The 13,675-nt window shown below is 45.3% G+C and overlaps 1 protein-coding gene across 1 annotated transcript in view; it reads left to right on the top strand.

Moving 5' to 3' along the window:
- The window catches only part of LOC142588834 (uncharacterized), a 31,662-nt gene that overhangs the window by 14,055 nt on the left and 3,932 nt on the right, over positions 1 to 13,675 (top strand). Inside the window, exon 4 of the mRNA XM_075700654.1 lies at positions 8,250 to 8,463. Coding sequence (XP_075556769.1) covers positions 8,250 to 8,463 — 214 coding nt within the window. The remainder of the gene's footprint in view (positions 1 to 8,249; positions 8,464 to 13,675) is intronic.

Consider the following 13,675-nt stretch of genomic DNA (forward strand, 5'->3'; position numbering starts at 1 on the left):
TTAGCACATGACCGGGGTAGTTGGATAAGTATGGGAGAGGCGTTTGCCCTGCAATGAGCGTGGCCAGGCCGACGATGATGAAATAAGACAAAACACACCACGTAATGTAAAAGCTTACTTATACTTTGCAGCTTTTCCCTTGCGTGTCTGGGCATACGCGAAACTGTCGCTCTTGGAAGCTGCGTCGGTCCAGCGAATGCTCCGAGCAACGAAAAGCCCTGTCGAACGGTGGCGGACTACTTGGCGAGATAACACATGTGCAGGAGCTCCGCCCTCGTAGCTTTCCCTTCGTAGCCACAGAGAGTTGACCGCGAGCATAGTGTGCGTTCAACTGGTAATGGAGCCACCACAGGCTTTGTACATCTCTTGTCTAGGGCTTTAATGTAATGTGGAGTGCTGGACAATATCTTCCAGTAATGAATGAGTGCACATGTACAGACGATATTCATAATGTAAGAATTTAGTTGGCTGGTACAGTTTCGGCCGAAGGTGAGTTTGAAACCGCATGCGTGCTCTCGTGTGAGTAAAATCCCTACACATAATAATTAGCACATTTGCTCTCAAAATTCTGATGAATAAAATCAACCCACGGAGGAGAAAATGAAGTTGCCATTCCTAATAGTTGAAGACAATTACCAAACAAACACGCACTCATGAGCATCTACCATTTCTTTAGGAATAGTTAAAGCAGCCTATACGTCGGGTCGGAAATTCACAACCCAAGGGAAGTTTCTGTGCCGTTACTGCTGCTGTCAATTAAAATTAGATGCCAACACGACCAAAGCGCAAATATAGCTTTTCAACTGAAATCCTATTAGCACTGACGGCTAATTTCGACGATACTTTAATTAGTTTCCTTTTTCTAAACGCTTCAGTATGCCGAAAGTTGTCAAATCTGACAAACAGGTTCAGTTCGGTTGTCATTCCAGCGGTCGCGTATGTCGCTAGATGAAGAATTTCCGCAGAAATATTCATTTCATTCCGTAGAAAAGCTTTCATTCAAATTGACCGATTTCTACAAACGCGTAACGATAGAATTAAGGCCAGGTGACACTTGGCCGATGCGACAACTATACCGACAAGATGCCTACCAGACACTGATATTTATGAGTGGCTGACTAGTCGGCATGCAGGTTATGTAGCCTAGAGGCATTCTATGAAACTAGGCCGATAGCGGTGCCGACGCGGCCGACGACTGCAAGTCGTCGTAGTGTGACAGGCTTTCGGGCCGCCGACGCCGACAGAACGAATCTGTCGAGCGTCATTTGGCCAGGCGCGCCATAACGTAAAGCTATTCCAAACTGGTTCTATCCCATTGCAGCGCAATCGGCCCACCTCCACTGGTCAAACATATTTTTTTGGACCACCCCTACTGCGCCTGTCAGTCACGCGACGTCACAAAACACTGAAAACTTGCCATCTGATATTGCTTTTACGCAATGACTATCCGTGATTATACATAAGACAAGAAAAATAATTATTTCCGCTTATAAACGTTCTTGCCGTTAGCTCTTGGCTATTCGTCAAAAGCTTTCGGCCTGCGCTCCCTTGACCTGTCTGTCACGCGGCGTTAGAGAACTACGAAAGTTGACCCCGTCAAACTGACTTGTACGAATTAAAAATGCATTAGTATGCCGACCAAAATTGAATTTTTTTTCCAGAATATCCCTACACTGGCTGGTTCCGAAAGGTATAGAAGATGTCTGCCTACCGATCATTCGCACATTCTCAACTCTAAGTTTCCGAAGATAACAAATTTATTTGTGGATAATCAAAATTCGTTAGCCATCCCATTCTGTGAAGGTGGAGGACCAGCGAAGCTGATCCGATCGGCGTTGAGCTTCGCAAGATGCGCCGGCACATGCGGGTACACGTGACCGTTCTTCGTCGAGAAACGTGGAACTGCGCTCTGTAGCACAGCCTCTGCACACGCGTTGTAATAAACCGAGGCATTTTAGCCTTCATCAGCGCCTCCTCGCACGTGCAGACAACACGAAACTCTCCAACCTTCTCACCCGCAGAACACCGCGTCGGCACATCCACCACCTTCTGCCGTCGCTCTTCAGAGCGTATGCCGTTGATTTCCGAGACGTCGTTATCGAACCATAGGCAAACACATACTCGGCAGCTTGATCCGAATTTGCGATCCAGAAAGTCTCTTTAGTACCTTGCGCAGGCGCCGTACAATCCTGGCACGGTGCCCTCATGACGTCAATGCCTCTTTGCGTCATTCTCGGCATCCCGATATTTGTCGTCGGCTCTAGCTCGTCGGTTACGTACCACATTGGGAGCACGCTCGTAGGCCCAATCTCTTTGATTGCTCCAGTGACCCCCTAAAGACGGAACCGAGTCGGTCCAGAAACTTCGGGAACGTATTAACCTTGGCTGGAGAAGTTGTCGTTTCTAATATCTCCTATCGTCTTTCCGGCCAATACTGTATTTTTTTTAATTATGGGGTTTTACATGCAAAAACCACGATTTTAAATGAGGCACACCGTAGTGAGGCACACCGGTATCATTTGGACCACCAAGGGTTCCTTAACGTGCGCGTAAATCTAAGTACACGGGAGTTTTCGCATTTCGCCTCCATCGAAATGCGGCCGCCGTGGCCGGGATTCAATCCCGCGACCTCGTGCTCAGCAGCCGAACACCACTGACAGTGGAGGAAGTACGTTCAGTGCCTCTGATGTCACCCGCTACCACCGTAGTTTTGATAAGGTGTGGCAGTGGACCAGGTAACATGCATGGTACGTTCCGCCAATGCCTCTTCGTTTCAGATTGTCGTGTCTTCAGGCGCAAGTTGTGAATTCAATACTCGCATATTGTACACATTTCGAATCGAAAAAGAATGGTAGTCAGATGTACAATTTCAAGAATGCGTCACTTTCTGAACGTCCTTTTGGATTTCTTGCCGGCACTCAAACGTTTTGTTATGAAATGGAAAAACTGTGTTTTAGAAGCATGTGCAGCAGTAAGGTTAGCTACAAATCAGCCCATTGAATGTGTAACTACAGTTTGCAGACTGATAACTGCCTTTGGAACAGCATCGTCAGCCTATTGCAAACAGAAACAGGCATAGCCAGGAGAATACTCATTGACGCATAAGTTAAATAACAATGGATCTATTGATCACGGTGGAACCCAAAGTTTTCGTTCAGAAAAAGATCTTCAGAATTTCCAGATAGATACACATAGATGTCGGCCATGTAGAAAGTTTTCTAAAAGAAGATGGAAGTGCTCTCTGTATCCCAGCAGTGAAACATTATTTAACAAAGTCGCCTGACACGCACTTTCGGACGCACATCAAGAGGTAATGCGCAGGCTCAGTGGGCTCAAAAGCAAAATTCAGCTTATCAGAAAATTCATCAAAGAAAGCTTACGTGCTCCTGCCTGCAACAAAAGCGTAATTTTGGGAGACAGAATGCTGTGCTTATCTAAGGAGCTTGTCACAATGAGGAACAAATGTTTTGCTAAGACTTGAGCTAAGCATAGGACTGTGGAATCAGTCTGTGACTTTTGAAGCTTGTTTCGTGCACCACGCTCAAGTAGCGGTGTAATTCTGACAGTTGGGGGGGGGGGGGGTCATCAAGTGCGCAGTTGTGCCTCTTAAAAAGGTCGTATTTCTCATTTCAAACAAAACAATGTGGAAAATTCAAATTTGCTTCAGAAATCATCAAAGCCAATGCCATCAACTCCAGGGCACTTGTTTTGTTTGGTGGGTGGAAGCGGGGGTAGTGAAAAAGGCTTCTCGTAGGTTCATCTACTAAGGGTAGGAAAATGTAGGACGATTCGAAAGTGCCACTGCTCAAACTGCAAGCATACGTTTGCCGGATCTGAACACTTGTTGTAAAAAAAAAGTTTATTAATCTTGACCTATGCTGATACCATCACAGCAAATCTGTGTAAAGAAGTAACGATTGAATTCGGCGCGCATGCCGTGGCTCCCAAGTTAATTCATTAAGAACCAATTTTTCCTGAGTGTCACGTGGTTATTCGGAAAGCTTAAGCCGAAAGTTAACGTGTATTTCCGATCATATCAGCGCATTCATTTTATTTCTAGTACGTTTTTATTTCAGCCTTATGACTTCGCAATCAGGTACACGCTTCGACTGGCCACATAGTAAATCTTTATTTCTTGAATAGCAACAACAAATTCAGCCCTTCAATGTTTAGTTATAGCTGTTTGAGTATGCGTTGTAATAAATTCAGACAGTGTCTAACGAGATCATTACCGCCTTTCTTCTAGTGCCGCCCAAGAAAACACCGAAGCGTAAGTGCTTTCAAGGCCATGGGCCGCAATAGGTTTCAAAACCCTTTTTTTTCTTTATTCTGTTTCTTTAATGTTAATGCGCGATATATTTAGAACCTCTCTCTAAAGCAAAAGCTCTAGATTCATGGACTCAAGAAAGCTGATTCCTGTAGGCCTTCAATATTTTTCTGCGAAATTTGTTGAAAATCCAGCTATTCAAGAACAACTAAAAAATGAAGTTACAATTCTGCAACTGGGCAATCGAAACCATACTACAGTTTTTTGACCAGCACCCTTTGAGACATATTTCTTTACTTATTTGAACCTGTTCTCGCAAGTAGAATTAGATCAATCTCAATTCAGTCCACTCTTGTTCACGCCACCAGCTTACCATCTTCTAAACCAGGTTGATAATTTCCAATTCCACAGTTGCCATACTTTTCAGCCGGGGAAGACGCGTGCGTTCTAAGCTGAACATAAAAAAGGAAGAAGAAGCAGTAAACGATGATACTGATGATGGCGATGATAATTGTGGTGGTAATGATGACTTAAGAGGAATGTTTACCTCAGTGCCTACTGCTTGTATACACGTGATCGAATAAATCGATTGTCTCCGCTTTTATTGAAACGATTTTGAAAGCTAACCGATGCGTGTATGTTCAGATGATCTGCAAAGGCCTACCGAGAGTATTTCTTTCTGTCACTTCAAAAAAGCAGCTGCAGAAGTTGCTCGCTATTACGAGAATTGTTTGGGTTTCTATGTTAACAGATGTCTGTTTCGATTTCCGTCTTTATGTATATTTATTTTGCTAGTTAGTATTTTGTTACGTTGCCAGTTATAGATACATTATTACAGTGTTTCTTGTCTGAGCATGCCAAGTTTTCCAAAAGGCAGTTTCGCGTGGCGAGATTTTAACTCAGCGATACAGCGATTTCCGCCGCTCTCCAACCGCTGGGTCGTCACATTTCTTCTCGACTTGGGTCCGCTATCTTGGTCGCGGCATCGCGGATGCGTAGCGATCGACTCGATTTCGGGTGAGCTGACAACAAGCGCCGTCTAAATTGCGATTATTGGCCGACATCGATATATTACGACGCCTTCGGCAGGCCTGTCCACAGCTGAGCATGAAGCGATAGTAAATGTAGAGTGCTACTAACGGCAAGTCAGCATTAATACTTGTTATATTTTTAAATGAGTAACAACATTCAACTGTATCACTGGTTTTCGTGTTGTTTTATTGCAAGAGTAGAGGCGGACGTGAATAAAATGAGATCTGGTGTCTACCTTGGGCGTCGCTGTGTCGGGAATCGCGCCAACGCATATGAAAGCTGGCCATGAAAATCGCTCCGCGAGTTACACGGCAGCGATGAATTTTGTCGCCCCAGTTTCCACATTGGAGACATCCTTGAGAGTTTAACGACATCATCACAGCCGACTTCGCCGGGCCAGGTCACGAAGTGTCTGCACACTTCGACAGGCCACCCTAATTGTAGTGCTTCATGTGGTGTGCACATAAAGTTTATATTATTTCGTATCATTATTAGTAATGGTATTAGTATTATTATTTACTCCGGAACAGGCGTTTCTGCAATCGCTTGCAGAAGGTAGCAATTCAGACTCTCAGCATAGATTACTCGAACAGGCTACATTTTATCTAAAACAGACAGCTATGATAGTCAAGTGTTCGACGAAAACTCGTCTGGCGAGGAAACATACTGGTGCCAAAAAACGTGCACTCGCCAAGAATAAAATAAAAAATATAGAACAGACGTTTCGGGCCCCGTACGGGTCCCGTGATCACAATGAAGATATAAGCATGGACGCACGGCAATTTATGGGTGAGGTGGCGCAGCGTGCGGGCGTATATCTCGGGAAGATTGCCCCGCGTCCTCTTTATCTTGCGTCTAGATTATAGAATGTAAAATGATTCGAAAAGCAAATGGGCAGATAAGTGTTTCCCTTTAGCGATGATGGCTGCCGTATCCCTGTCAATGATGTGCCCGGTTAGTCCGTGATGTTCCGCCAGGGCGTTCGCTGTTGTGTGGCCCTTGCCGACGTCATGTTGGTATACGATAATCAACATCAAAGAAACACGCTGCCTTGATCCGTGATCCTGAGATGAACCACAGAGTTACGTCGAATTGCTAGAGCGAACTATGGCGCTAGTTTCTACGGGAGCTGCAAGCAGGGCGGTCCAACCAACATGGATGCAGGTACTAGAAAGGGGTAAGTGTGTTCAGCAACGGCGTGGTGCCATGCTTTGACGTGAGGCGGCAAGCGTGGAAAAGTCCGTTACTTGGGAGCGAGCCCACGCGACAGCAACGCCTCCGTCCGCATACATCGCTCCTTCCTGATGTTGTCAGCTGCGCTGTAGGGGCGCTTCTCGCGTGTGCGTCAATGTTTGCGTTGTTTGGGAATTTATTTGTTTTTTTTTTGTTTATATCAATTAAATGACACATCCACTTAATTAAAAACCCGATTTTCCCCGAGTTATCTTAGTTCTAAATATATGCAGCGCTTGCATACAGAGTTGTCCGTGCCTAAATAATTACCCACCTACCGAAATGCTTAATCAAACAGGTTGTTAAGATTTACTTGATAACAGATCATAATTGAGTAAGTTCACATTTTCATTGGTTTTCGTATATCAATGACATCGCTGTACCGGTGATATTTACATTGAAGTAAGGAGACGCCTTACTGTATTGTTTGAGCGGTATCTACATGGAAAAGAGTAGGTTTTCCTTGACACAAGTTTTCATACGTGCCACGTAATTGTAAGAAATGATTGTGCATTTCTACAGTTGGGTTTTTACAGCCTGATGATGTACAAACAAAAATTCTGTCGGACACCGCTAACTGTTGCAGAACATTTGATTTCATAACGCTAAATTTTATGTAAAGCGTCATTTATAACGTCCCAAGCTCCCCCACACAATGCTCTACTTCCTACCATGTTTTATTTTACCTTGAATAAAATAAATAAAGAGAACTACAAACATTAACTGCTGCAGCAAGCGGTCGTTGCAGAGCGTCTTGGTGGAAACATTCCGAGCATGAGAGAAGCCCGCGGCTACACGCAAAGTGCCTCGAGCAGCCAGTCGCGCGGCAATTTTGCGTGCATTTGACGGCTTGTTTCACGCTCGCAAAAAACAAAAACATTTACGTAGCACGTACCGAGCAACAAAAAGCGGTATCGCGAGTATCGGGAGTGTATCTGGTATATAGCCGAAGTAATCAGCCTCATAATTAACACATCGGGCATTAGATCAACGTGATTTCGTGAATATGGTTTTCGGCTACATTGCTCGATTGCTATTCCCATTACTGTCTACATTTGGCGTGTGATAAATTCAGCCTTAATGTCTTTGGCTGCACCGTGTTCGGAATCGGTATTAGAGAGGCCAGAAACACACAAACAAGGTACGGGCAACTTGTATTAAATCGGTAAAAGTTATCATTAGGATTACAGATGGATATTTTTCTAGCGCACTTTATGTGTCCACATTTTGAGAGGTTGATCTGTGGTGCGGTTTATCATGCGGTGCATAATTAGAACTTCAACATCTCAGGTGACTACCCCGGCTAAGAACATGCGCTCCAAAGCTTGAACGTAGCAAACAGAAGAAATTCGGACTGTACAGCGATCAAGAGCTAGCGGATTAATCCACCCAATGCCACCCCTCTTTTCGTTGCTTAGTGCTCTCAAAACATTGAGGTGCTCTAGCCGATATGGAAGAAGACACTCTCAGGAGTGCAGAGGCGTAATGTCGCTGACAGAACGCAGCTTCCTTGTCTTTCTTTTGTTATTTCAAATATTCAGTTGATGGTAAATGTGAAAAAGAAAGAAACAAAAGACAGTTAAATTAAATCCGCACGCCAAAATTGTACAAAGTTGTATTCAAACTTTTCACGAAGTGCAACACCTGCTTGTTATCTCTTTCTTTTAGTCCCACTCTGTACAAACCATAAATACGGGTTCACAATATTTGCACGCAGACCTCAAACTGACCTGCACGTTCGGCCCGACTGGAGTGCTGGCGATTCAGCTGCCCCCCGACAAATTGTGCGACTTCATCTTCTACACGCACATGATTTACGACATCAAGACGAGGGCGATCGGCCCTCAGTACGGATTGACAGCCTTCTCACTGTTCTTCAAAGCCTCAAATTCTTACAATTTTACCACATTTGGCGTCTCGTTGGCCGTTAGGTAAGTAAGGCTAAAAGGCAGCAAAGGTTTTGTTCTCATAGCAACGATACGGACACTACAGGCATGATTTTGACGTCGTATACACCGGGTTTTTGACATTTGCACCCTTGACCAAATATTAGGAGTAGAGTCGTACAGCTCTCAAATATCGTATTATTCTCACCGTACCCTCGCCTGACATATCACTCAGCGTCGGAGGCGGAGCGCGCCTGGGAATGCAACGGCGATACTTTGCAAAATAATTATACAGCCGTAAATGTGAGCAACGGCGTAAGTTCAGCTAAAACTGACAGCTTTGCCTCCAAAAAGATTGAAAGAGCGCGAGTTATAGGTATATTTGCACGCTTGTTTATTTTTGAGGCTGGAAATTATTTTACAGTATATGTGTAGAGGGGCAGAGCATCCTCGTGTCCGGGCTACGTCTGCTAGGCTCATCCAATGAACCCTGCGTAGCCTCTACTGTTTGTATCAGACCATATAATCGGTCTCTTCGACGTAGCTGCACTTCCTTCACTAGTCCTGGAAATTCGGCGCTTTTGCCCCTGATATTATAGTGCAGCGCGGGCTGCCTCACTGCTGTCTTTGATTTGACTTCGTACAAGCCAAATTATGCTCGACTTGGCGATTCTCCTGCGCTCCCTGTTTTGGAAGTGCGGGTGCCCTCCAAGCTTTCAATAGCAGACGACATGGCGAAGTGCCACTTGATTCCTTGTGCTCGGAAGCAGACGTGTTCCGCTTTGCTTTCAATAGGTGACGTAGCTGGCAGAGGAGTGGAAGGTACGAGTTCGATTAGTGAATTTTTGCAATGGGACGTTAACGGACGTTAGTAAAATTATCTGTAGCGTTAAACTGCTTTCGATCGCACGTGTTTCTCTTGCAACTCTTTCTACAAAGAAAAAAAGAAAAAGAAAACCCACACCCACCATTTCGTCCTCACGACCTTGGACTATCCAAGATCCATTTGCGCGATAAAGAAAAGGAAATACTCTCCCTTATCCCACGGGCATATTTGCAGAAAATGTTTAATTTCATTCTGGGGTTTTACATGCCAAAACCACGATACGATTATGGGGCTCGCCGTAGTGTGGGACTGCGTTTCAATTTTCACCTCTAGAGGATCTTTAACGTGCTCCCTATGCACGCTTTCTCAGCTTGTAGGAAAGGTTCACGGTAGGCCTGCAGTAATTTGTATTGAGGTGGTGCTAGCACACTGCAGAAGCCTGTCCGCACAGGAAGCAAACTTTGAACGCAGCATGCATATTTGAAGGCAAAACATTTCTGGAGCCGCGATGAGCCCGACCAGGTCGAAAAGTGCTCGTCAGACGATTGGCTACAACAAACATCACGACACCCCCAGCAGCCTACTGTCACGCCTAACAAAAAACAGACGCTCAGATACAATGTGCCAAATGCACAAATGAGCCGAAGGTATGGCACTTTTCTGTTCATGTTATAGCGATAGCAATTATAAGGACACTTCAAGCGAATTCGTCGTCGTCGTCGCAGTTCACGTCTACTTCGCCTTGGGCTCCCTATACTGAGGCATATTAATGCTTGCTATATGCTTGTCGCTGATGCATATGCCGGTTATATTACACCTATAGCGTTATATGCCCCATTATGCGAAAGTTCGTCGTAGCCGGCGTAACCGAAAGATGGTACCAAGAACAGCTGATAGCCCAAAGGGTAAAGAACACGTCAAAGAATACACCGATTGATCTCAAATTGATCTCAGGGAAGTTCCTGTAAACAGCGTAAATTAAGACCTTTGAAAAGAACATTTCCGTCTTTTCGATCTGGCTGGCAAATACATCCGGGCCTCGGAGCGGCGAGATGAGCCCGCTTCCCCTATGCCATGGTTCCCAACGGTTCTGGCACACCAAAGATGTGGACTAGTGCCTGCGTCATTTGGCGCGCGAAGGCGCAGCCAATGGCGAAGAAGGAGGTGGTGCAACGCTATTACTGTACAGAACTAGCGCTTTGAGAATGTTCTTAGCTGTACAATTGATATATTGCTTTCACACTGTTCACATGTAAGCAGTCACAAGTGTCTTTGCCGAATTTAACACAGTGTTCAATCAAAAAAGTGGTCCTATCAGTCGGGTTTACGTTATCGACTAAACTTTCACTCAAAACTTTTTGAGCGTGGCATCCCATAAACGAATGTCAAGAGACACATCACTCAAAAGGGCGCGTATTTTATCTTAAAACGTCCAAGTCCATTATATATGAAAAGTGTATAACAATATCGGTGCCAAACCTAGAACATGTAATTTTGCTGGCGTGCCCTCTTTACCGCAGAGGCGGTGGAGCTGTTGGATTTCATTACACGCGCCAGACACCATGGTACAGCTTTTCCTTTAGGATGCCAGAAACTTTGGCGCACCCGCGTGTTTCGCGCCCACGTAAGTCGAACCCGCATTTGATTATAACACCAATCGAGAATTTCGAGCGCGACGCTAAACCTTCATATCCCAGCTAGTGCTTGGCGCTTTGGGCGACAATGGCAATTAGAGAAGAAAAAAAGTTACCGTGTAGCGCTATTGCAGTGCCTGTGCTAGCGGTGCGATCTTTATTTCGAAAATAAAAGAGCATGCTTCGTTGACTGCTCAGCAGATGTCCTTTGTTTAGCGTATTGTTTCGTTGCGTGTGCTCTTATGATGCGCCACCCCGTGCATCCGGGCCTGTCGCAGGGCCTACTGCGGTAGCCACATTTCTCTACGGGTGATATTGAGTTGGTGCTGCCGCTCGCGGTTCTGAAAATATTTTGCTTCCAAGTATGCTGTGCAGAAGTGCCCGCCCACACGGGCGTCATCTTCCAAGTGATCTGCGAAGTTTTCAGAGTGCAGGTAGTTATGGTAGCTTCGTATGCGCAGTGCTTTGGACGTTTCGTTCCCGTTGGAGCGAGAGAAGTACGAAGATCTATTCGGTCGCTGCTGCTGCCGCGATTCCTCTCTCCAGCATTTCGACAGCTTGTTTCCGCGCTCATCGAGCGAGATGTGTTCATGTTTACCTGTGTGCGTGTGACACCGTGCTCGTTTATTTACTTAAAGTACCTCACCGGGCTTTAAATAGGACTCAACGAGGACGTATAAAGTAATGGACATGTCTGTTTCTTTCTACATCCTCGTTCAGTCGCGCTTAAGCTTTATACATTGTTTAATTAGTAAGCAAATGCTTACAAGTTTATACGGCCGACAAGTCTCCTATCCTTACTTATTTTAGCCATCTACTAATTTGCTATCGTGATCGGTGCTCTGGTTTTCGGGCATAACTGCGTCTTTCTCCTAGCACACCCACGTGCTCTTAATTTTTACTTTTGTTATCATCATTCCTTCGAAAATGCGCAGGTTTCAGTAATACGCCGCAGAAATGAAAAGCGCCTTGCAAACAGAATACCTTCAGGTACAACAATTCACACGTCAGTGTTTCACAAGGAGGACTGCGTAGATAACGCTGTGCGTCTTCCTGATCTGAAAAGCGAAGCGGATGATGCTCATACCAGAATCATCTTCAATCGCTTGCGGATGTTGTCGCCTATGCCGCCACTTCTATACCCAGCGATATAATGATGCTGCAGTGGAAGGGATGCTCTTTATGTGAAGCCTGTGCTGGCATATTGTGCTACATGCATACGAATGAGTTGCATAGGCAGCTTTGTCCAGGAAAGATCATTGCTCAATGCAGTCGTTACACACAATCCTGCGGCTACCAAGCTTTCTGCCCACCACAATATCCCAGCGACTGCCATGTGCTGTGCGAGCATGGTTCAATCCTATGTGTTAGATGAACCATGCTCATCATTCCAAAGTTTATGTTGGCCCAGGTGCAAGTATTGAGCTGGCACATCCTCAATTTGAAGTTGGTCCATCTCCATATTACAGTCAGCCAAGCCACAAATTTTAAGTTGACCCACTCCCAGTCACGTTTGCCCACCCCCATTCCAGGTTGAACCACCCCCAAATGTTAAGTTGGTCCACCCCAAAATTCCACTTGGTTCAACCCTGAGTTTTAGCTGGTCCACTCTATTGACAAGTTGAGACAGCCCGAAATTCACGTAGGGTTACCCACAATTTCTAGTTGGCCGACCCCCAAATTGCAAGTTGGTCCATTCCAAAATTTCAGTTAGCAAACCCCCTACTATAAAGTTGGCCAACCTGCAACTGTCAAGTTGGTCAAGCCCAATTTCGAGTTTCACATTTCGAGTTGGCCCAGGCCCAAATTTCAGTTAGCCCACCACCAATTTCAATTCGGCACACCCCCAAACTTTAGTTGGACGACCCAAACTTCAACTACTCCCATACTCATACTGACATACTCCCAAAATTATTCTTCGGCAACCCCTAAATTTCAGTTAGCCGTCCCGCATATTTCATTTCGTCCACCCGCAAAGTAAAGATGCCCCCCTCAAATTTCTACTTGACTACCCCCGATGGGCCAAGCAAAATTTCAAGTTGGGCCACCACTAGGTTCAAGTTGGCTCATCACAAGACTGGTTAGCCCACCCCGAAATCGCAAGTTCAGCCACCACCTATTTCAAATCTTCCCACGCCAAAATTTCATTTCATCATCATCATCATCATCATCATCATCATCATCAAGATCATCATAATCATCATCAGCCTGGTTACGCCCACTGCAGGGCAAATGCCTCTCCCATACTTCTCCAACAACCCCGGTCATGTACTAATTGTGGCCATGTCGTCCCTGCAAACTTCTTAATCTCATTCGCCCACCTAACTTTCTGCCGCCCCCTGCTACGCTTCCCTTCCCTTGGAATCCAGTCCGTAACCCTTAATGACCATCGGTTATCTTCCCTCCTCATTACATGTCCTGCCCATGCTCCATTTCTTTTTTTTTATTTCAACTAAGATGTCATTAACTCGCGTTTGTTCCCTCACCCAATCTGTTCTTTCCTTATCCCTTAACGTTACACCCATTATTCTACTTTCCATATCTCGTTGCGTCGTCCTCAATTTAAGTAGAACCCTTTTCGTAAGCCTCCAGGTTTCTGCCCGTAAGTGAGTACTGGTAAGACATAGCTATTATACACTTTTCTCTTTAGGCATAATGCCAACCTGCTGTTCATGATCTGAGAATGCCTGCCAAACGCACCCCAGCTCATTCTTATTCTTCTGATTATTTACGTCTTATGATCCGGATCCGCCGTCACTACCTGCCCTAAGTAGATGTATTCCCTTACGACTTCCAG

Source organism: Dermacentor variabilis, chromosome 7, assembly GCF_050947875.1.
Source record: "Dermacentor variabilis isolate Ectoservices chromosome 7, ASM5094787v1, whole genome shotgun sequence".
Lineage (NCBI taxonomy): Eukaryota > Metazoa > Arthropoda > Arachnida > Ixodida > Ixodidae > Dermacentor > Dermacentor variabilis.